This window comes from Sparus aurata, chromosome 15 (genome assembly GCF_900880675.1).
Source record: "Sparus aurata chromosome 15, fSpaAur1.1, whole genome shotgun sequence".
Lineage (NCBI taxonomy): Eukaryota > Metazoa > Chordata > Actinopteri > Spariformes > Sparidae > Sparus > Sparus aurata.
Genome location: NC_044201.1, coordinates 12646756 through 12670435, shown reverse-complemented (window position 1 = coordinate 12670435; position 23680 = coordinate 12646756). Strand labels below are relative to the sequence as shown.

The 23680-nt window shown below is 42.2% G+C and overlaps 1 protein-coding gene across 5 annotated transcripts in view; it reads left to right on the top strand.

Annotated features, from left to right (window-relative positions):
• Positions 1 to 23680, top strand: part of macrod2 (mono-ADP ribosylhydrolase 2) — a 432655-nt gene that overhangs the window by 123218 nt on the left and 285757 nt on the right. For all 5 annotated transcript variants that reach the window (XM_030442624.1, XM_030442623.1, XM_030442621.1 and 2 more), the window contains exon 4: positions 5724 to 5753. In XM_030442624.1, the coding sequence (XP_030298484.1) occupies positions 5724 to 5753 (30 nt within the window). The remainder of the gene's footprint in view (positions 1 to 5723; positions 5754 to 23680) is intronic.

The window sequence follows — 23680 nt, the reverse complement described above, 5'->3', positions numbered from 1 at the left end:
CAGTATTATCAGGCGAGGCAGCATGTGTGGTGTAGCATGCATTTTTAATGTGCCACAAATAAGAAATACCACTGTTCCCCCTTCTCTCTCATCCCACAACTGGTGGCTTTTTTAATTTTTATTTCTATTTGCGCTTTTCGGCACCCACTACAAGAAAAAAGGAGCCCCTCATCATTAAAGGTTAGAGTTTCCTCTGTTCAACACAGCTCTACACAAATGACATGATATTAAATGCTAGTCTGAATATTTCCAGTTGTGTTGGGTTGCGCATGTGTGTACTTGTGCATGTGATTGTGTGTGTGTGTGAATGGGCCCAATTGCGGTGCCTGTAGGGAAGGCTGCTGGAGTGGAAACGTGTCTGTGTGTGGTGCGGCACTTTATTTCACTCAAAAAACACTGCTAAAGTCCTTCACTCCACTGCCTCTTTGAACATCGGCGTGTCAGAGCTGACATGTTAGATATCAGAACACTATGGGGAAGAACATCTAATGAGCATCTATGTGTCAAGAGCCTGCAAATGATTTGTCTTTTTTGTTTCTCTGAACTATTTCCTCCACTATTGTAGGCCATCAATTTGTAGTTCATTGTGGTGTAGATGCTAATTGTGCCTGTCAAATTAGCTGTGAATATGACTTCTAATTAAAGCAGAAGAATGGAGACAAAAGTGATGTGACTCGCGGTTACAAAGAGCAGCTCTGTTGACCTAGTTTTTTGCTTTTATCTGGGACAGTTTGTGTGTTTTCAATCACATTTGCTATAATCGGAATTCGTCTCGTGTGGACAGGTGAGACATGCTTCAAAAGCAGCAGCAGCAGTGAGTGATCTTGAAATCTGCTGATATCAAGCAGTATACAGTCAATATGGAACATAGGAAAGATCAGCCCTGTCACAGTTCATTTGACTCATATTTATTGGAAATCCTGGTAAAATGCCTGTACGATTTGCAGACATAGATAGGCCGGTGACATTATATTGCAGTGTTTGGAAAAATTGCACCAAGAATGTATTTTTTTTTGACTCAGCATCCTATCTATTTGCAACAGAGCAGGTAACCAGAACCATAAAACTTTTTTATTCGTTTCTGGAGCCCACCTTTTATCCCAGAGTCACAGCACAGTACACTATTAACCTCTGAGCTTTTTGAGAAGCATGTGAGCGGCTGCTAAGGATAAGGTGAGTGTGCATGCGATGGAGCATATTTAAAGGGTTCAGTTGAGGTAGCAGAGACCAGAAGGTAGACAGTGGATCTGTTTACTGCCTTGAGGTTTTGTGGTTATGCACTAGCACTTCCCATTTAACTGCATGATCTAGGGCTCTGCTGACGACACACCACACACAAAGCTCAGGTCCACGCCTCGCTGCCCTCCGCACACACAGGACTCGCGCACTGAAGTGCACACAAGCCATTTTTATGAATGCTCTGCAAATATATGGACACACTGAGACAGGGAGGTGGTTTCACCATTCCTTTTCACAGTGTTTGTGTCTGTGCCGGCTTCCTGACGCAGTGCCACAATCCATAAACCGCGCCTGTCATGCTCTCCGGCTAGTCCTCTGTTATCAATATTTTCCTGGTGTGAAAATACACAGCAGCAGCCTCACTGTATTGTCATTGGCTGAGGGATAAATGAGGTTGCTATGGGGGTTAGGAGTTCAAAGGGCAGACAGGAAGTGGGTGCTCCCACAATGACAGTTCAGGCATGTGTTTGATGGGCCAGCCTAATGCCGTGGACCAGCAGTTCCTAATGACCTGCCATCTACAGGCAGTCTGGGGAGCCCTTCCACTGAGATTTATGGCCCATGTTGTGGTGACTACTGGGACAACTCGCAACAGCACTCCTGACAAACTCCAACTCCTGTGGCTTCACTCTTTCTTCTCATTTACTGGGTCATTGCAAACCTTCAAGGTTTATCTTTACAGCTACAAGACATACTCAGGTTCTCTGAAATATGAAAAGATCAGTTGAGTGTTTTGTCTGATGTGATGGGATCCTTGTTGAGTTGCAACAGTAAGTCATGTAACCAATTAATTTACCCCAAGAAAACAAATTGCCAAGAATTTGATAATAGATTAATAGTTTCATTTTAGAAGTGTCAAACATTTACTTGTTCCAGTGTCTTAAATTTAAATATTTCCTGCTTTTTTGTCTCTTATGATAGTAAATGAAGGTTTTTGGACTGTTGAATGGACAAAAGAATCAATTTGCAGGCTCTGGAGAATCGTGATCAGCGTTTTTCAGTACTTTTTGACATGGCCCAAACAATTAATTGTGAAAATAATCAGCAGATTGTTCGATACTGTTTGTTGCAGCCCTAGATCTCTGTAGTTCTTTCGGAGATGGAGTTGTATGTCTCCTCTGTCCTTGGCAAGAAATTGATTCCAACAAACTCTCGAGGGGGCGCACACACCAGCGGACACTTAAACGAATGGCAAAGTCAGAAACCCATTAAACATGCATTCAAAGAGACAACTCCACATGCATGCTGCACTGTAGAAGAAACAGATAATGGTCTTCTGATAATACTAATTGTTGGCTCTCCCACTGCTTCCCTAAAGGCAGAAATGTGTTGATCCACCACACGATAGCTAGACTGAGCCTGGGGCAGGCACAAACAGCAAGGAGAGCTAGTTTATAATTAATACACACACTATAAAATATGCATTATGGGGTGGATGTGGCCAAATATGGATTTGTGCTTTGATTTTCACTCAGGATAATTGAAGCACTTCTCCGGCGAGTCATACTGAATAAGGGACTAGCTCGCAGCCATTGGTGCCAACAGTGTAGGGCTGCTCTGTGTGCAGCTGTAGGTTAGCCTCTCTACCAGCTGTTTCTTATTTGTCTCATGCTTGAGGACGGATTGTTAAAGCAAGTCCCTGTCCATTTTGGGATTTTAATGTCTCCCTCGATATGTATCACTGTGGGCTGAGCTCACCGACTTCGTAGGTTGTTACAGATATGTTGTGTGCACATGCAGCAGAGTGTGCTCAAAGATAAACGGCCGCAACATGTTTCATGACATTCTGATCATTAAAAGGAGAGGATACAGGGAGGAGGGAAATGAAAAGGCATAAAGCAGCTTTTTTTTTTTTTTTTTCTTACTTTTTACCCCTCCCTACTTCCATATTTATCAAACCCATTGCAGAGATGAGATGGCTGTTGAACGCTCTTCATCTCCCAGTGGGCTGTTGCCGTGATCACACCAAGTCACATGTGGTTAGAAAGCATCTAACATCTCAACCCCCAGACTACCCCGTTCACTACTACTACTACCCCAACTCACACACATACACCCACACACACACACACACACACAGGGGAGTTGTGTCAGACTGATTAGCAACCACATCTCCAATCTCTGATTAGGTGGAGTAAATGAAGCACCCCCCTCAGGTATGCATTTCCATAATGTCAGGTAATTAAACCCCAGTGTTTTAATAGCTCAGGAATAGGAAGACTCCCCAGGAGACTAGACAATGATGATAGACTTTGCTGAAAACTAGCATACTATTAGCTTGTGCTTAACTGGCACTGAAACTATTACTTTCAATGTACTGATGGTAGATAAACAACAACAACGCTTAACACATTCCGATTATAAGAATGACTTTTTTACCCCTATGCATTACTTAAACCCCACCTAATAAACAAAGGTATCTCTGCTTATAAAAGCCTTTCCTGTTTTTTTTTTAAACTACATCTGTCAACGCTTCTGAAAGATGAACAGAAAACTTCCTGTTTGGGAATTGCACATTTGAGTTGTGTGCTTGCTGTTGATAGCTGACAGATTCCAGAACTAAACAAAGGCTGTGAGAGCACAAGCATCTTTTTCATCACAGAAAAACCTGGAGAGGTGCTATTGTAAACATGACAGTGGATTGTCAGTACATCCCTGTTTGAGTTGCTGTTTCTTGTGTGTGTATGTTATGCTCATACTGTATGCAGACACACACACACACACACACACACACACACAACAAAAGCCCTTTGATGAGACAAATTCTGCAGTGGGAGAGCTTTCTTTGTCCCGGTGCCCACTCATATGTGTGCTGCTCAAATGAGAACAATGCAACGCCATAATGGTGCCACAGAAAGGTGTGGAAACCGAGTGGACCCCAGAAGTCCCCTTCTACATGTAATCATGCGAAAAATAACAGGCACAGGACTGTGCTGTGATTTGAGAGCCCTCCTCGACACCACATGTCCTTTATCTGTTGCCTGTGCACCAAAACGTTTTTGAGAAATAATAAGCTTTTAATGGGGTAGTGTTCACTGCTAATGATAGCCATTGCTGTAGCTGGAACTGGAGATCATTAAAGGCATGTTGCAGTGTATGATTTTTCAAATGCTGTATGAACTAAACTTCAAACACATAGGCTACCTACTTTCAGAAACACCCAAATTAACAGATGTACTTTAAATCCCCTCTAATCTTTCTTCTTTCGTGTGCAACGGATGTGTCAAAATGACAGAGCAAAATGAAAATAGGTTCATTTTTAATGATACACTCTCCACTGAGATAGCACTACCTTCTGTTGAACCACCATACTACAGCTAATTTTGGAGAATCATATACACAAATAAATACACAACAGGGTTTGTCTGCCCATGAGTGTTTGAAAATATACTCTCTCAAGGCTGGCAACAGAATAACAATTGGCTAGACTTTGCTCTGGGTTTGCTCTACGTATCTATGTCATGTGTGAGAATAAAGCCTCACTCTTGAAGATCACACGTCTTTCACTTTAAGAGCTCCTTTCAGCTCAAGTCCAACAATTTGTGTGACAAGTTTTCATAATGAAGAAACGTGTCTTGCATTCTTGTTTGCCGCAGAGCCCAGCGGAAATCAGATCATCAACATTTATATATATATTTATATTTTTTAGGGAAAATGAAATGCAAAAATTGACATTCTTATTGAAAATGCACCTCAGGGCATTGCAGTATCTTTAAAAAAGTTGCATATCGTTCAGCCCTGAATCAGACCCATGACCAAAGCCATGGTGAAATCTGGATCTCCCTGTTACCATAGTCTTCAGGCGTCTGGTCGATGCTTTGACTGAACCACATGTTTTACTGAGCATAACCTCTGCCATGTTGCCAAGGAGTGAAAGCTGCTATAGTGTATATTAAAATGAGCTGCAGACAGAACTGCATGTTTGTTGCCAACTTGCTAATTTAAGTAAAAAAACCACTGCTGCGCACAGTAATCACTTTTGTCTACTGGAGATGTGATAAACAAACTATTGGAAGGATTTCCCTGTTACCTTTGGATGACTGTGGTTTTGTTTGAAACTACCATGAAAATGCAAAATGTTCTTTTGCCAGGTACAGCTATTCAAATGTGTGATTACAGGTTTTACTGAGTGAGTGATAAGAAAAAAAAAATGCAACATAACAACATGGTCATTCAAGCCAATTTCAGACTGCTCTTGGCACTTGATACCAACTGGCTTCCTTTAGAAGGCCGTGAAAATAAACTAAATGTTTTCATGAATCATTTTGATGTGTTGTCAAACCCAGTGAAATTCTTCAGTCGTAGCTCTGTTCATTTGATTATATAAATGAGTTTAAATTGCTGTATTTATAAAAAAAAGTCACACCTGTGCAGTTAGAGAATTCCAACTTTTAATATAAAAAATATTGCTGACTCTGTTGACTGATCCTCATTTGCTTTATCTCTTAAGTTTACTGACTCATGTTTCTTTTTTCTCTTCTCAGCAAACTCCAGTCTTCTGGGAGGTGGAGGAGGTGAGTAAACACCTCTTTTTCATCATATCATCTCATTGTTTTTTTCCTATGGTATTAACACAATTAAAGTTGCACTTGTCAGATCCAGCCGTATTGGCACATCTACCGTATATTCTTCAGTGGGTTCATGGCGGACTTTAATATCTATTTCGCCTGAAGTGACTCTGTTAACTGTGGCTGAACATAAAAGCCAAAACATTGCAGTGCGGTGCAACCTTGTACTGTGCCACACCAAGAGATGGTCATTACTTTAGCGGCCTGCCGAAGAACATTATCATCAAAGCGATGGGGGAAATCGGAGGCACCCGAGCGTAGTGTGGGAATAATGGGTTGGGAACCCCAGTAGAATGCTACGGCCCAATCCCACTGTTGTTCTTTTCTGAAATTTGACTTTTACTGTGACATGATTGAAATAATCATTCTTCGCCACAGTAAGATGAGATTGGGATAAAATGTACCCAGTTGGATGTGGATTGTTAATTTTTGACTGAAGGGGGAATTTTTGATGATATGGGTGAGTAGTATGACAATGAAATAAGGTCACTGCTTCAGCCTTATCTGTTTATCCATCTGTGGTGGCTGTCACTTTGAATGTGTCACCGTCTCCTGACAGCTCTCGGTTGTACATGATGATCCCAACCAGAACAATAGACATTTGTTCATCTTAGGAATTATTAAATAAAATAATATGAAAAATAAATAAAATAGTTCCATCGAACACACCAAATTATAAAGCAAGTAGTAAGTAGCAATGAAATAGACATCTCCAAGAAAACAGTACTGCAACAACAAATAGACCACAAATCAAAACAGTTGTATTATATAAAGCAAGCAAAGCAATGTTAGAGTGGGTGTGAGTGCGTGCGAATGAAAGACTTGCCCCAGAATTCAGTCCACTTAGTAAATAGTGCGTTTTGTTTTCCCCACAACCCCAAAACAGTCAAGTACGCTTGAGTGAGCAAGAATCTGTTGGCTCAACGCAACATGTCCTTAGTTCGGAGTATTTTAGTCTCAAAACACAGGAAAGCAAGCCAACAACTTGTAATGTGTGTGATGCCAACATTTCGAGGGATGGAGGATATGCTGATTGAAATATCAGTGGATCGGAAATGAAAAAAAGTGGATCAGCACATCTCTAATCTATGAAATTGTTATTCATTGTTGGTGTTCTAGGTTTCTATCACTTCTATCATTTAGCTGTCTATAATGCACCTAATAAAGGAGACCTTGTTTATTAAGGTGTAATTACAGGATGCCAAATATTCCCTGTTCATCCACCGACTGTGTGCATACATCCTGCATTAATTTAGCCATAGTTGTGTTTTTTGTATTCGCAGAACTGAAAAATAGATAATGATGTGGGTGCCTTGTTACATTGTGCTATTGTGTATAATTTTACCCATCAGACCTTTCTCCAATGTACACAGTCACTCTGTTTTGGAAATAGGTTTAACAAAGAACAACATATTAGGACAGAATTAGCAACTTTGCAGCATTCCTTCTTTCTGAATTTATTTCCTCGTGAGCATTTGAACACCTGGCATCAGATATGAGTCATCAGAGGAAAGGGATGCACACAAAGCAACATCAAAGCCACAGCATGGTTAACTGCTCATGCCGCATGGTGTCCATTAGAGTCTACACAGAACTGTTGAAATCGTATTCACACCTAATCATCATACAGCCTTGAGTGGCCCTCATCTTGTCTGATACATGGTTAAGACTGCAAACTTTCCAGCCGCTATTGCGGAGCCGTGCAGCATCACAATCTGTATAGGTGACATTGAGAGGCCCTCAGCGAACAACCGTCTGAAGAACTTCTGTGATTGAGATCAGAGGTCACGAACATGCGTCTCCGTAACCAAACCCTGCAAAGGCAGGGCACACTGTGCTCCTGATTGGTGTCTGTATCTGCTGCAGTCGACTCTCAGCATTCATTTGCTGCTTACAGAGAAACAATAGAAGCAATTTTCTTTGCTATTATGTTTTCATTATTGTTATTTTGTGGCAAATCATCGTTTCATGGTTCTCAGGATCTCAGAACGCGCAGCCTTGTTGATCGATTCGGGTTCTTCTTCAACTAATAACTCGCGTCAGGGTGTTACAGGTCGCTCCTTTTCAACACAGAAGCAGCAAAAAATGAACTGCGACTGTCAACACTGGAATGTGAGATCTCATTCGTCAATTACTGTCATACTTTGCAAGAAAACAGTTCAGTTGATTGTGACCTGCAGCTGTGCTTATTAACTCCAGAGGAATTCTAATTGTAGCTGGTGCCATTTTTTTGAGAGTGAAATCTCCTTTCATTCTTAATTGACTTCCAGCGATGCTATTCCTGCCAAGTTACTGGCACAAGATACGAGGTCAATTAACTGTAAAATGCAAAGGCTCACATTTTCTTGTTAAAAATGACCACAATAAGTCCATGGCATTTTAATATTTCTTGCTTGTGCATTCTTGTGAAGCTTATTTTGTTATTTTGGCCACGCTAAAAAGAACGTGAAGCTGATTCTAACCAGGGAGAGATTACCATTATCTACCAGAGACCTGGAAAAGTAATTTTTCCCCCCAAAACAAACCTCTACAGCGTTTGTCTTTTATCTGCACGAGGCCAAGAGGGGTTTTTATCTTCTAGTGTCTTTATCACGAGAAGGTGGCTGCGAAACCTGCAAAACTGCTCTCTCTGTCCTCACCCCGGCCCTCCCTCTACCTCTATCATTTGGCGTGTGAAGACCTCCTGCCTTGGTGGCAGCGAGGATCGATGTGAGGAGGAGATGTGCTCTCATACAGGGCCGGCCCTTATCTCCCAGCTGTCTTCTCAGGGCTTTGCAGAGGGGCAGTTTCACAACAGGATGATCCATCATGTTGGCCTCACGCACCTGAGCCATGTTTAGTTCCTCTGGAGGTGAGCCTTCTACCAGTATGTGAAAACTGGACGAAACCTTTACTTTATTTGCAAAAAGTTAGTTGAACACCTACACACTTCTAGAAGTTCCCCCAGCTTCATGTGGTTTTGTGGAATGATCTGTTGTTCTCCTATATGCGTAGGTATCTGCTTAGAGAAACATTTCACCTATATCTATATCTTATCATTAATTCATGTTCATGTGTTATACGTGGTCACATCGAAGGATTTTTCTGGTGATTGTTTTGTTTGCTTGCAGCCAGAAACATGTGAAAAAGGTGGAAATAGGTGAAGATAAAGCCCGGGGTGAGAGTTGTCCTGCTCCCAAATAACACATTATTATATTCCTAGCATTAGTTATGGAGGCTCCAGAATAGATTCTTATGCCCCGATGCTCTATTAAATCCTTAGAAATCACTGATGAGAATTCTCTCAGGGTTGCACGTCTTCAGTATTCTGTACACAATGGGGTTAACCAAAATAGCACTGTTATCTACGGTAGACATGTTAGTCTCACTGGGATTCCATACGTACATAGAGGGAAATGGCAATGATCTCTGATAATGGCACGCTAAATGAGGCCTCTGTGAATAGAGGGTAATTATGAATGGTACCAGGTTGCTCGTGTGATGTGTGTCACAGCATGGCTCGATGCTGGCACGGTCCCAAAAGAGCAGACCTAATGTAAACATCATGTTGTCTATCTCTCCTTTACCCCAGAGCTGACACACACACACACACACACACACACACAAACACAAACAAGCACGAGGATGCAAGCGCACACCGAGCCATGTAATGATACCGCGAAGCCCCGTGTAGCCAGAGAGGGGGAGCTCCTCTCGCCTTTGATGTCTCCATCCAGGAGGGGAATTGGCTCATTAGCATTCTAACCAGAATTGTTGGCCATTTAGCACTCGGCTTTAACTAGACCACCCAAACAAATCGTTCTTCTCAGGTTTGGGGCCTCCTTTTTTTCGCAGTCAAGCAGCGGGGCACATGCACGGTTGTTTTTGTACGGCCTGACTGGAGCTAATTTGGCCACGGGCTGCTAACGCTTGCTGAACTCGCCAGCCTTTTGTCATTGCTTACATAACATAGGCTGTAGTGGTGCCGTGTGCCCTCAGCCTCTCCTCCCTAAGAAGTTTCCTAAACAGTGGTATGACTCATTGCTAGTACTAACACATTCTAATATATGGGATTAATTATGCTTGCTGTGATTATGCCTGGCTGTGGTGGTGCTCATGTGGTTCTTTGCCTTCCTCTGCAGCTAAAGATGTCACCGGATGTAAACTCACAGTGACGTGCCAAGCCAATGCTTAGTGACACTGCTGAGAAAAATGGTGTGCACACGGAGCCCTGTAAATTACAAATCTAATTAACAGAGGGAGTATAATGTCCTAGCTGTGACCTTTGGGTGAAATGTGAGGACTTATAATAAATTTATCCAACCACAGAAGCACAACATCAGCATTGCAATTTCAACAGTACTACAAGGTAACTGCAGGACTGGCTCTTAAGACGGAGCGCTCCAGCATGATTAAGAGGAGAAAATGTATCCAGTTTCGGACATGTTTGGATAATCCTTTATCAAGATTCCTAAGTGCTTCACCGTGCTTATCTTTATCTCCATTCGTTATGCAAAGAGCTGTGTTTTCTTTTCCTGTCACCTCCAGGTGAACCATTATCCTCTGTCTGGGTCCTGCCCTAGGCTTGTTTATTGAGTAGATTGGAAGGTACTTGGGCACGGCCCTCTGTGCAGGGGGAGGGATATAGGTGGAGATACAGAATGGTGTCATGTGACGGTTCGAGCTAGATGGCCTAATGTCCGTATCGCAAACCATCTCAGCACCCTGGATGCCCCAGAACTCCCATATATGATTAATCACTCAAATATGACGTATTATTCTCGTAACTCATAAATTGCACACTATGCTTGACTGATGGTCCTTGGTCACAGATGGTAGTAATAGCCATTAGCATAACTTATGACAGAGATAGTGTTTTTCCCTGTGGAGTAGCCTAAATAATGTAAAATGATAAATTGAATGCAAAGATTCCTCAGTCAGCGCGGTACCTTTGGGATTTACTTATCTGCTCATATTTAATGGGCTGTTAGTTGCACTCGAAGTCCACCTTGTATTTGTGCTTTTGTAAGTGTGTTTGAGCCAGCAGTGATATAAATGCATGTCTGTCCTCCTCTTCAGGATAAGCCCTGCTGTTAGGAACTATTTACGAGGTGAACTCGCAGCATTTAGACATTTGTATTCCCTTCCTTGTTTATACCTCTCATTTCAGTAGCTTGTATTCAGGACAGGGTTTTGCATGTGTGCTCTTTGTGCTTGCTTTAGCACCATCTAAATATGGGAGTGCCGTCTTGCATTGGCTTGAGCCAGTGATATTCATTTAAATAATTAAAATAAAAAAAAAAGATCCTTATTCGAATTGGCCTCATTGTTGCAGAACCGGAGAAGTAATTTTGTAAATTGCACTTACTTAGCCAAATTGTTTAACAACTTTCTGCTACACATTCCAAGTGTAATGCACTTTTTAGTGAGTTTAAACATTAATACTGCACTGTATGCGCCCGCCAAAGTGTTACCTTGCTTATATTAAATGCATAACCCAGTATAAGGACTGAATAATTTACAAGAAGCTAAATAGATCAATTTATTGTTTGTTATACAGAAAGGATATCATGTGCATGATCTGTAAAAACTAAAAAATACATTTGGAAGCCCAACAGAAATGTCTCATGACCTGGTGACTCAAGGTGATCCACAGACCTTATTGTGAGCAGTTTCATGGAACTATTTTCTGTCTACCAAACTAGACCCACCAGCCATATCACTGCACAAAAAGAAGCATGCATCTATTCATAGAGGCAGTGCAACATTAATGCCACCCTTCTCATCTGATGTGTAAAGTTAGCAAGCTTAGTTAATTTAGTTAGCTATCTTACACTTTTACTTCTACCCAGTGATAAGGGAAAATGATGTTCCACCATTAAACTACTCACAACAAGGTCTGTGGATAATGTTGTGTAAGCAGGTCATGATTTCGGGACAGAGAGTGCTGTTGACTTTCAGTTGTATTATTTGTTGATTTGAGCATACCATCTAGTTAGTTTTTATTTGTATATGTAAGTATAGGGAGAGAAGACATCTCTATCGCCGTTATATCTAGAACTTGGCAATTCTCACCAAAACCATCTAGATGAATAAATGGCATCGCAGGTTAGAGGGAAAATCTGTATGATTAATTTGGGGGTGAACTGTCCCTTTAAGTATTTGTAATGAAAGGTGGTGAAAAATGACTGTTACTATATATACAGTAATGTCAAGCACAGTGACATCTCAGTGGAACCATCAGTCATTATTTGGAAAAATGATCATGTGAAAACTACCCCCCATGCTGTCAGATCATGTCACCCAATTATTACAGCGATGACGTAATTTAGAGGGCATTTCATTGAAATTAGCAGGACAAGGTCGCGGTGTGGACTGCAGTCTGCGGCACCCAAATAGTGATGGAAATTGCATTTCAGCGTGAAAGGCCTCTCTAATGCCATCTCTGGCTCCCTCCTGCCACCGCAGAGAACAGTCACCATGAACACCCCCTCTCCTCCCCCCCTCCAATCAGCAATGATGGATGGACTAATTGATGCAGAATGATTGGGCCATTCATTTTAGCCCACAACAGTGGGTTCCATATTTAGGATTAGCTTTGCATTATAATTGGAAGGGAAGAAGAAATGGTTAGGGAGTCAATGAACACATGAGAGAAATAGAAGAAAAGAGGGACGGCGTTAAGAGGAATTATGAAAAAATGTAGAGATGAGAGAAGGGAGAGGAAAAAAAACAGATGTATGATGAGAGCGGTGGTAACAGGACTGGTCAGTTGTGTAATGCTAAGCTTATGAGACATAAGAAAGTGCTGCGAGGGATTTATGGAGAGGTGTGTATTCGCGAGTAAGAGCTAAGCGAGAGGGGCATATAGCCTCCATGTGTCCTGGTATCCCTCTCTTAGCCTATGAATCATTCATCTCTGTCCCCATGTATAAATCAAGCTGCCGGCCGTCGCCCGCGGCAGTCATGTCATTAGCTAGTTGACGGCATCACTTGATCTCTGGCACTGCAGTGCGGGTGAGAGAAAGGGCCGGACTTAAAACAGCACACACATATCAGCATATCCAACTGCGTCGAGCTTGCTGTGTCTAGCTGTGGAGTGGTGAGTTTTGTGGAGCTAACCAGGACCACACAAAGACGTTTTCCCTCCGACATTCAGTCAGTTGCACTTTTCAAGTTGACAGTTTGTTGGAAACTACTTTAGAATGTGTACACTATCTGTGTAGTGCAAAACTTTCAGAAAGTGTCTAATGCAATTTTCTATTTTAGTCATTGATTGTTCTTGATGGCTGGATTTTCTTGCATGTGATTATTAGTAATTACTCATATTCCAAGTACTTTTGATTTTTTTTTTTTCAATATAAGCTGACTGAAAAGCACATTAAAACACGCATTATTCCGCCTGTGCTAGCTTGCAGTGGGGGTAATTGGGGTTGTATCTCCAGTTGCACCAGATAATCTCAGTCCCTTTTGTCAGTATAATTTTCAGATTGAGACAGAGTTTTACTGCCTTTTCACCATTGAGGGGTCATTTGAGGTGGAGGGGGACTGAGAAAGTCTGGAGCCTTATCAGTTTGAAATTCTACCTCTGCCATCTGCAACTCAAAATCTTAAGGCAGGAGCCATGCCTTGAGGCAGCTGAGGCTTGGGAATCTCTGGGTGCTGTTTGTATTTTGGTTTAGAGTCTTGGCGAAGTGTTTCAAATTATCATTAAGCTATTGTATGAGCAATTATTGCTGTTTTGAGCATTGCGAAATGCACATTTGTGCATGTTCCAAGTTTGCCTTCGAGAAAGATACGCAAGCATACAGTAGGAGGCCATCTTGACTTCTCAGAATCATTTAGTTGAAAATAAATATGTGTGATATTGTAGTCGGGTCCTCTGCTTCCCTCAGGGTTGCTGCTGTAAACATATTGCAGCTGCTTGTTTTCCTTTGTGTTCGACCTCTGCAGCCTCTCTCTCTCTCTCTCTCTCTGTTTGTGCTCTCTAGCTCTCTCTCAGAGGAAATGAAGGTGGCCTTTGACTTCAATCAGGGGACAGCAAGAGTGATATTCTGCAATCCCGTGGCATATTGCACCCCTTATGTATATTTCAACAACTTAGTAATTCAAATGCATCATACAACAAAGGACTTGCACCCCAGTTTCAGGACCGCCTCTGTCTCCCCTTGTTGTACATTAAGTGAGAAAACCACCATAGGGCCCAAAGAAGTGGGCAAGAAAGTGTCAATTCAGTTCTCTTCCACATTGCATCACACGCGACCTCCCTGCCGCACCCCAAACTCCCCGCTGTGCACCAGCATTTCTGGGTCAGTTGTCGAGCTTTTAGACAACTCAAAGCATTACCAACCCCAGTGTCACAGCACATTTGTGTCCTGCATGGCTTTATTGTGGCTGTTTTTTGGGAGTAGATCCAGCACTTGGTACGTCCATTTTCTTTTGCATGCGTGTGTCTGTGTGTATTAATTGTATGCTTCCGTGTTACTGTGTGTTTGCATGCCAGTGTGTCTGTCTGAAGTGTGTGTATGTGTGTGTGTGTGTGTGTGTGTGTGTGTGTGTGTGTGAATCTTATTCTGGGATAACTGGATGCTGAGCTGTCTTGTCAGTTGACTCAGTGGTCAGTTTTGGTCCCGCTGCCCCCAGCAACGCAGGATGGAGTGATGAGATCTGACAGACGAGGACAGTTCTTAGTAGGGCCACTACCCATCCCATAGTCTCACCAATCACGGCGAGGCTACTACAAGGACATCGCATGAGACTCAGAGCTTAGCCACATGCTCACAAATGATTCAGACTTCGTTGGCATGCTAATCCAACAATCATATGAAACCCTATAATTTTCAAAAACGTTTATTCGGATTGCACGCTGGAGAAATCTCGCAAAGTACATATTAGGAAGACAGGAGGGCGCATTCAATAACAGACTGATGGGATGAAAGGTAAACATAAACTGAGACGCATTCCACCATTTAACAAATTCAGGTTGCTGATGTACAACAAAAGAGTACTGAGACAGAGCAGTTTTCTATCAAAAGTGCTGGTTCTGTTTGCAATGCTTTAAATTTTTCTAGAAATAAATTTTTGTAGAGCAGGGGCTCTCTCCATGACATCTTTTTTGCTAACTCCAACAGCGGTGAAAGTAATTCGGGAGCCAGTGCAGATCAATGGAAGAAATTAGCAGGACATTGCCATCAAGCAAAACCATTAAATCAATAAGCAGCCACCAGGCCGGGCGGAATAACCTTGTTCTAACAGCAACACCCTGTACGCAGAACAAAAGACACACACATTATTGGTATTACATTTTATTTTATTTTTGGGTGTTCCATAATAGAAGAGGATTTTTGTCTGTTGGTTTCCAGCTGCAATTTGGACCATATGAGACCACACATAATGTGTGGGATGAAGCTACACTGACTGTTAACACCAAATAGTTGTGGTAACACATATTTAATTTAATCACAACAGTTACTAAATTACTCCTCATTGTGAGATGGAAATGTACCATGTACCATTCTGGTATGTTAACTACAGCTGACTCATGTCTCATTACAACAGATGTACATGTGCACACTGCAGGGCTGTTGTGGTCTTAACAGTGTATGCCACAATTCAACAAATCATGCTGCTTCATAAAAGCAAACCTTATGTTTATAATGGCATTGGGGCGGTACATAGGTCCACGGTTAGAGTATGTGACATCGCACTGATAATACTGGGTCTTTGAACAAGCTGCAGGCATAGAGGAAGGAGAATATTCATGTGAGCATCTCTTACGAGCTGGTTGGTGGTGATTAGTGGCACTTCTTTGACACTTTCTATGCAGAGACTGACCTGCTACGGTGGCCTTTTGCCAACTAGTAACAAACTGTCAAATTTTCTGCATCTCTCATGGGGCAGCCTAGTTAGCTTTGTCTGACAGGCCCCCTTGCCTACAAGTGGGGTTTCTGCCCAGGGAGGGCAGAGCAAGCTCCAGAGGAAAGCTGTCATCTTTTTGTCAGACCACAGGGATGACGAAGAGTTTGTCTCTTCCGCTCTTCCTCTGTCTCTGTTTCTGCCCCCCCCCCCCCCTCTCTCTCACACCCTCTATCTATCTTTCTCTCTGTGTCAGCCTGTTCCCCTGGTGCAGATCTTCACTTTCCCAGTGCTTGTTATGCTCCTCTCAGCCTGGCTGTGCAGAATAAACAGGCGAGTGTCAGAGGATGAAAACGCCAAGTGTCCCCCAGGAGCCAGGCTCGTCGCTGTGTTAACCCGCTCACTGTTGCCTCCTGAGGGCCACAGCAGCCATCCCAGTGTGCTAGCTGAGAGTGACATCAAGACAGCCAGCTGGACTGAGGTGAAAGACGCTCCATGTGTCCTTCCTTAGGGAGAGATGAGCGTTTATACCGCAGGGATGATGCCCACCACTCCACCTAATCCTCTTTTCCCAGACACTTCATTATCACCCGCACACTACCGCCACAGTGTGTGTGTGTGCAGACAGATCTCTGAGGATAGCCACAGAATCTCATGTAAAGATTGAGAGGAAGGAGGATTGAAGAAGAAGGAAAGAGGTGAGGAAAAATGAGGGAGGTGGAAGGTGGTATGAGGAGTGACAGAGGGATACGCAGAGTAAAAACTGTGGTGGAGGTGGAGAACAGATGTCAGACGTAGTGGGTGGTAGTGAGAGGAAAACAGTTAGCGTAATGCCTTCTCATTTTCCTGTGAATATTCATGTATTTTCACTACAGAAGCGAGTCGCAGGCAGAACTGAAAAGGAGTCAGGGAGAAAAGAGGTCCTCTCTTCATCAAAGACCACACTTTGACAAAATGTAATGCACAGACTGTTTTGCTGATTGACTGGGTCTGATTGCACCCATCAGCATTCTGCTTTAGAAAAAACTTTGGCATGTTTGTATTCCCTTTAAACCAATCACAGTAGGCTTGAGTGGCACAAACCCAGGATTCAGCCATGGTACCGCTGCAAAATAGTGTCTGGGAAAACGTGTTTTTGTATAATGCTTGCACATGGGGAAGCGTAGAAGTTTCCATTTCAGCATTTAAGTTGCTGTTTTCTGTTGAGAGAGCGTTTTTTTTTTTTTTTTTTTTACCATGCAGATTGCAGAAGGAAGAGGAGGTGAATGCCACTGGAAAGTCAGTCAGTCTATTGATTGACTGGCTGAACAGTCAAATAATGAGCATGTTTTGTAGCCCAAAATTAATGTTGATTTTAGTTAAAACACTTGAGCCGTACATGCCGTCTATGTGCAGAATCATGTGCGTTTGAGTTTTGATCTTTCACAACCCAATTAATATTGGCTTATGCATTCCTTCCCAGTGTTGCATGTGGCATGTGCAGAGGTGTCTGCTGGGAAGAAGATTTATTTCTGAGTGGAAGAGTGCAGCAAAGCTATTCGAGCCCACTGAAACATGTTAGCTCTCTACTGTGAGACTCGCATTAGCACATGCCATAATTGATGGAGGAGCATACTTAGCAGTAATAATGGGCATTATAGGGGGTGGTATCAAGACATTATTTTCAGAAAGCTCTAATTAAGCTTTTTGCAGCGGCTCTGGCGTAGCACTGACTGTCCAGTATCATCGGGAATGATTTCTAAGCTTCTGATAAACATGCTGCTTGCCAATCAGTTTGTTCAGGACCTCCCATGCGCAGCAAAAATAAACAAGTTCATCAAACAGTGAGAGACAGAGCTCCTCTCCACTGACTCCAGTCCTGGCCCTGATGAAACAGCAATCGGCTCAGTACCATAGGGAGCCATTGTGTTTACAGTCGGTGGGTGGATAGACTGCTGCTAGCGGAGGGAGATTAGACCTTTGAGACCAGCTAGGACATTCCCACCACCAGTCAGCTCCACTTGTGAAATTGCAAACAAGACCCTGTCCATTCCCCTCAGCCTCCACAGCCATTGGAGTGATCAACACCACAGTGTCACTTTCCCAACGCTCTTCAATCATCTGCACATAGAGGGGGTTGGTGGCTGAAATAGAATAGAGAGCTTGTATACATGTGGGCGTGTGACACTGTAGGTGGTGGGAGTTTGACAAGGTGCACACAGCTGTAGTGCTGATCTTTAATTTATATCTAAGAGTGTGTGTGTGTGTGTGTGTGTGTGTGTGTGTGTGTGTCCGAAAGGTAAAGATGTTGGTGTTGTAATGGGAAAGCAGATGAAACAGTGGACCTTGATGCTATTTTTCCAACAACTGAACCTTTCAACTACCAAGATCATTTCCCCCTGTGTCACTTCAGCTTCTTTGTCTAGGAAATTACCTTCTCCAAAATGTGTTTGCAACACCTCAAAGATTACATGCCATCCCACAGTACACATTGGTCTGTGCAACTCCATAAAAAAGTAAGCCTGAAGGAAATACTGAAGAATCGAGTGTGAACGTGAGCCTCAGCTGACAGCCCCTGGAACGAGTCTCTCCCCCTCGGTGGGCAGCGGAGAAAAACTCACCAAGCATGACAATAACAGAATGCCAAAACATGGATTGGGCCAAATGAGCTGTGAACGCAAACAAAGTAGCGAATTTGTTCTGTGGCGTTTGGGGTGGACATGTGTCCCCTCAGCATGTTAAATACTCCACACGGTCTTACTGACAAGCAGGCAGGCAGTGAAAGAGGAAGCATAATTAAGGAGAGATAAAAGACAAGACAGAACAACAGAAGGTAAAGAGAACAAAACAGAACAGTAATGACGATGTCAGCCCAAGGATGTGTATGTTAATTGTTCTCGCGCTGCGGTAAGCGTGTGTGCGGGTATGTTTGTCTGGAGCCCACCTGAGATTTGACACGCCTTATGGTAAAGTTTTGAAGCGTGAGCGGCGCCAGTGGAGTGGTTGCTCTGTTTCCTCGTCCCCCTGAGAATCTGTCTTTTTTGGGTCTGTTTTTAACTCATAAGTATTAAAATAAGTTTGTGCCTGACTTATCTTTGGGCGTCTCAGTCTCTGTTTGCTCTATATGTTATTCCTGGACCAGGCAGAGCTGTCTCTGCAATCCTGAGCCTGGCGCAGCTGTTAAATGTTTTATTTACTGAGCCTTGATGAGATAAGAGCCGAGTGTTTTGGAATGTCTGTCTGAGGACATCAGCATGCCTCTGCGTGTGTGTATGCTTCTTCTAAGTGCTGATTGGTCATTTGGCATCCATCCCCCAACACCTAAATGGACTCTTAACTCAGGAAGGCCATAAACATAAGCAGCCGATGGCAGGGCTAGTTTGAGAGGAAGAAAAAAAAAATCCTAATAATACACAACTCTTCTGAATCGTTCCGCTGCGCTATTCTACAAATGGATTTCCAAACTTTTAAGTGTGTTGCGGTTTAGCTCGGAGCTTCACATTTTGTAGGGCTGGACTGTTGTGTATATCACATTGTTTTACTCCCTCTCTTCTTCCACGTGAGATTGAGGCAGCCCAGTTAAGGAATCAAAAGGACCAAACTGCATGGAAAATGGATCTGTGCTGGGTGGCTTGTTAATTCCCCCGCCTGCCTCCTGAGGTGAATCGCTCTCGATGCGGACGCTGCCTTTGATCATTCACAAAGCATGTCGCAGCAAGGTCTGCGCAGGCACCCAACAGATGGTCATTAAATCATGCGTTTTATTTTACTGGAGCTTTTTACATTCCTGCAAGATCTGTGTGCTCTTATTGCTGCCATTTAGGATGGCTACCATGCTGATTAGAAACATGCAGAGGCTTTTTTTGTGAGTATGCCAATAGACCTGTTGGGGGGAAAAAAAGACATGTGCATACCAACACTGCATTAATTCTAACTCAACACACTCCCCCCCTCCCTTTTTTTTTTGCGTGGTTTATTTTACTCTCAAAGCACACAGTGGCGTAGGTGTTAGACAGGATTAGCCTGTGAATTTTTATTGATTACCGGAGGTGCTCTCAATACTTCAGTATGAATTCTTAGATTTTTTTTTTATCTTCAGTCTGTTTGGAAAGAAACAAGAATTCAGATGAAACGAGAAAAAAAGGGAATATGTTTGAGGTGTTAAAGTTAATGTAACAAGTGTGAAATGTTGTTGTGTTTTCTGCTCTGAGGAGGGTCACAGTTTCCATTCCATAGAACCCTACAGAACACAGTTAATCATCGAGGCAATAATGGTAGATTTTTCACCTCCAGTCAACTGTGTTCTTAAGCTTGTTAATCTTAGTGTCAGTCAGCGTCATGGCCACAGAATTGCCTAATTACCTTTGCATGGTTGGCTTCGGAGTAGAAAAGGAAATCCACACTAATGATATATGTCATCTGGTCAGCTTTTATATCGCTGACCTCCGCCGGCTACCTCAGTGAGCCAGGAAACAAACGATCGAATCTCCTCAGGTTGATCATGGTTTACCTCTGTAGGCGCAGAAGCAGAAAGCTTGAGAGTGCAACAAGGACAATTATAGGAGATAATGAAACATTTTGACACAGAAGTTGTAACAGTTCGTCTATCTGCAAACTGAGCTGATGGGTTTGTGGTTTAGTGGGATTTTGCTACACATATGATAGAATTCTTAATTTTTTTGGCTCATTGTTTTTTTTCATTATAGCCATTTATCTCTACTGTAAAGAAGATTTGTTTTCATATAACCCTTTTTTTTACCATTATACAGTGGCTTCTTGCTTATCTCAAGGCATATACATAACTTATATAACTTAACCCACTCCAGTTGGAATGTGCACTCATTTGCATCAAATATAAATCTTTATTGCTTTTCAATCTGCAGCAAATTAAATGTTCTGAAGCGAGCACCCACCCAAACTCCTACATCAAATCATATTATTGTTATTTTGTGGAGAGAATGGAGCTGTACCATATACCCTTTGCAACTCCTCTATATTAACAGGCCAGATGAGGGACAGAGGCTGCGTATTATATTGGCATTGGGGCTAAAGTTCCTGACATGGCAATTTGCTGTCTTTTCTTTTGGGTGAGTGGTGACAATAGTCCGCTGTAGGCTCATTTGGGTCCCCGTGTACTGCAGTGTGAAAGCGGCTTGGCTTTTTGCCCCCAGGGTCAGTGCAGGGATCTCAAACACCACGACTGATGAGTACTAATCTGGCCTCCTCGGCAAACACTAGCCTTTCTCTGTAACCTTCAAGCCGTGAAACGCAATTTGCAGAGGTGGCGGGGGGTCGAAGGGACCATGATGTCAACAAGCAAGTGGGGGAGGGGGTTGTGTGTGTACAAAAGAACAGTCAGAGCATTTACATGCAGTGCAGCAATCTGATGATTCCCTGTTGTCAATGGTTATCTAATTTAAAAAATGGCAATGTTTTCCCGGTGTCTGCAGGTCCTTCAAGTCATAAAAGTTTTTAAATAGACTTGTGATGTCTTAAGTCAGACTAACATCTTATCTTCTTTGATAAAAATTATTAAGATAAAAAATAAATAAATAAAAAATGACCCAAAATTTGAAATTTAGTCATTATCTACTCACCCTTATTAGAGCTGAAACAATTACTGGAGTAACTCAAATAATTTGATTACAAAACATGGTCACCCGCGTTGTGTGGCCTGCTTAGCTCAGGGATAATTTTTCCACGCAAACTGTTATTGCGGACACACACCACTATGTTCAGAATTGAGTTGGCGCGATGGCGGAGAGCCAAGAAAGCGTCTGTACCAATTTGTAAATATCTCCATCTACATATGCAAATGAGGGTGGACACAACTTAAACACCTTGAAAAAACCTCACAATAAAATGCTGTTCTATACAGCCCCATGACATTATGTATATTTTACTACTGAAAAAAAAACTAATAACTATAGAATCAGAAATTGATAGATATATCATATACGAGTTTATGATATTTCTGAAAACAGTCCAGCTGTTTCATCAGAAACAATCATAACTTCTATAAATATGATGATTACAATTAAAAGCAAACTAGTATGTGTTTGTAGGAGCATTAATCAAAATTAAAAATGTTCAAGGTTGAAACTGTTTTGGTGCCAACAGATAATCTTTACAGTCTGTTTTGTCTTTTTTGTGTCAACCATCCTAGTGCGGGCTTTGTATTAACTATTTGATATTCATGGAAACGTCTGCACCTGCATATATCTGTTCAGCGCAGCACTCCCCTCATGCAGCTAATACTGAAGTTGATTAAAGAATTTAAATGGTCCATTTAACCCCTAACGCAGGCGAGCCCTACCTGTGTGATAGTACCATTACTTTGCAGTAATTCCTGCAGGCAGCAGCTCGAATTGATCCCCTTTCAGCCATCAGGAAGTTTTAGTGCTGTTATGTGTGCGCTCAAAGCCCAGTTTAATAAAGCTCGCCGGTCATGAGCCATTAAAGCAGAGGGGCACAATAAATAAACAGGCCTGCTATGTCCTGCTCTACTCCTTCCTCCCATACCTCTGTCCAATCACATGCTTTCTATGCCGACGGTCCTGCATCTCGTCATGGCTTACAGCTGCAGGCTGCCGCTGAACCCCTAAGTGCTTGCGTTCAGATAGCGCAGCAGGTTGCTCACCCTTTAAGAGGACTTGATTGTCTCCCTGGTGAAATGGACACACATTAGATTACAATAAAATGTTGTTTTTTTTTAATCTAATTCGGCATGCTGCATAGAACATCGATGTTTATATTATTATGCATAAGCAGGGTGGTAGGAATGTTTTATGACACTGCCGCCACAACACAGGCCATCGGCAAGGCTGATTGATGTTGAGGGGCCTGGCCGATGGAGATAGAGTTTATCTGCTGCAGGCTGGGATATGAAATCTAATCATACGAGTGCCAGGTGAGGAAGTGCAGCCGCAGACGAGCCACTAACGCACACCATCACGCTTGTATTCAACAAATGGCGAGGAAATTCTCTCTGCACGGTTGAGACAGGCAATAAGACAGCCTCAGACAAGAACTCTCTTGCTCCATAGATCTGTCTTTAAGAGAGAGTGAAGAGAAATAAAATGAAAGGAGATGTTGGGAGAAAGCATTAGAGAGGAGGTTACTAAGAAGAGGTTAGCTGTAAAAAAAATGTGAAAGATTCATGTGAAATAAGAGCACTTAAAATACTCTCAACAGCCTTTAATAATGAATCTTCTTGGCCTATTTTTATTTTATTTTTTTGCATTGTTGATTATTAGCACTGTGGTTGGAATGCTGACCCGATGATCTAATGCTGACCTTCTCTGCAGTGAGTGTTTTCCAAAATCAAAACGCTATGTAAGATAAGTGAGAATTATAAAACGCTTGAATAATGTATTTTTTTGTTTTGTTTTGATTAGGATGTCTCAACAACATAACACAAAGCCCCCTTAATGTACAACCCAAGGTTCACCCAATGCTCCACCACCACTGCAGCTGGCAGGGCTTCAGTCCTGTGCACTTCAGTCTTATTGACACATTAGATTTTAGTGCTCTTCAATTTCTCAAGTACTCGTCTAGCCTATTCTTATATTGTGTGAATCAAACAATGGGAACAAACTATTTTTTTTTTTTTTTTTACATCACCTGCAAGCTTTGCTACATTTCTTTTTTTTTAAAACCTTTTATTAATTGGGTTTTGCAGGAACATCAGAGCATGTATAAAAAGTAAAAAAGGTACATTTTTGTTTGACATTATTACTTAACTGATATACTTTTTACTAATTTGAACAAAATTGGAACATATATGCAGACATTTTCATCACAGGTAAACCCATTAAAAATAGCAAATTGACTCCTTTCTCATTCCCAGTAGATTAATTGGCCTTTCTGTTATGTTTTTTTTTTCTTTCTTCATGTTCAAATGTCTGGAATGCGCCACATTGTTGCGGTTATTCCATTTTTGTATCTTTTACTTCAGTCTCTCTTTCAAACTCAACACAAACTGAGCAAAGTTTGAGCACTGCTTGAACGAAGATTGATGGAAAAGTATTTACGCAACAGATTTATCATTTTAACATGCA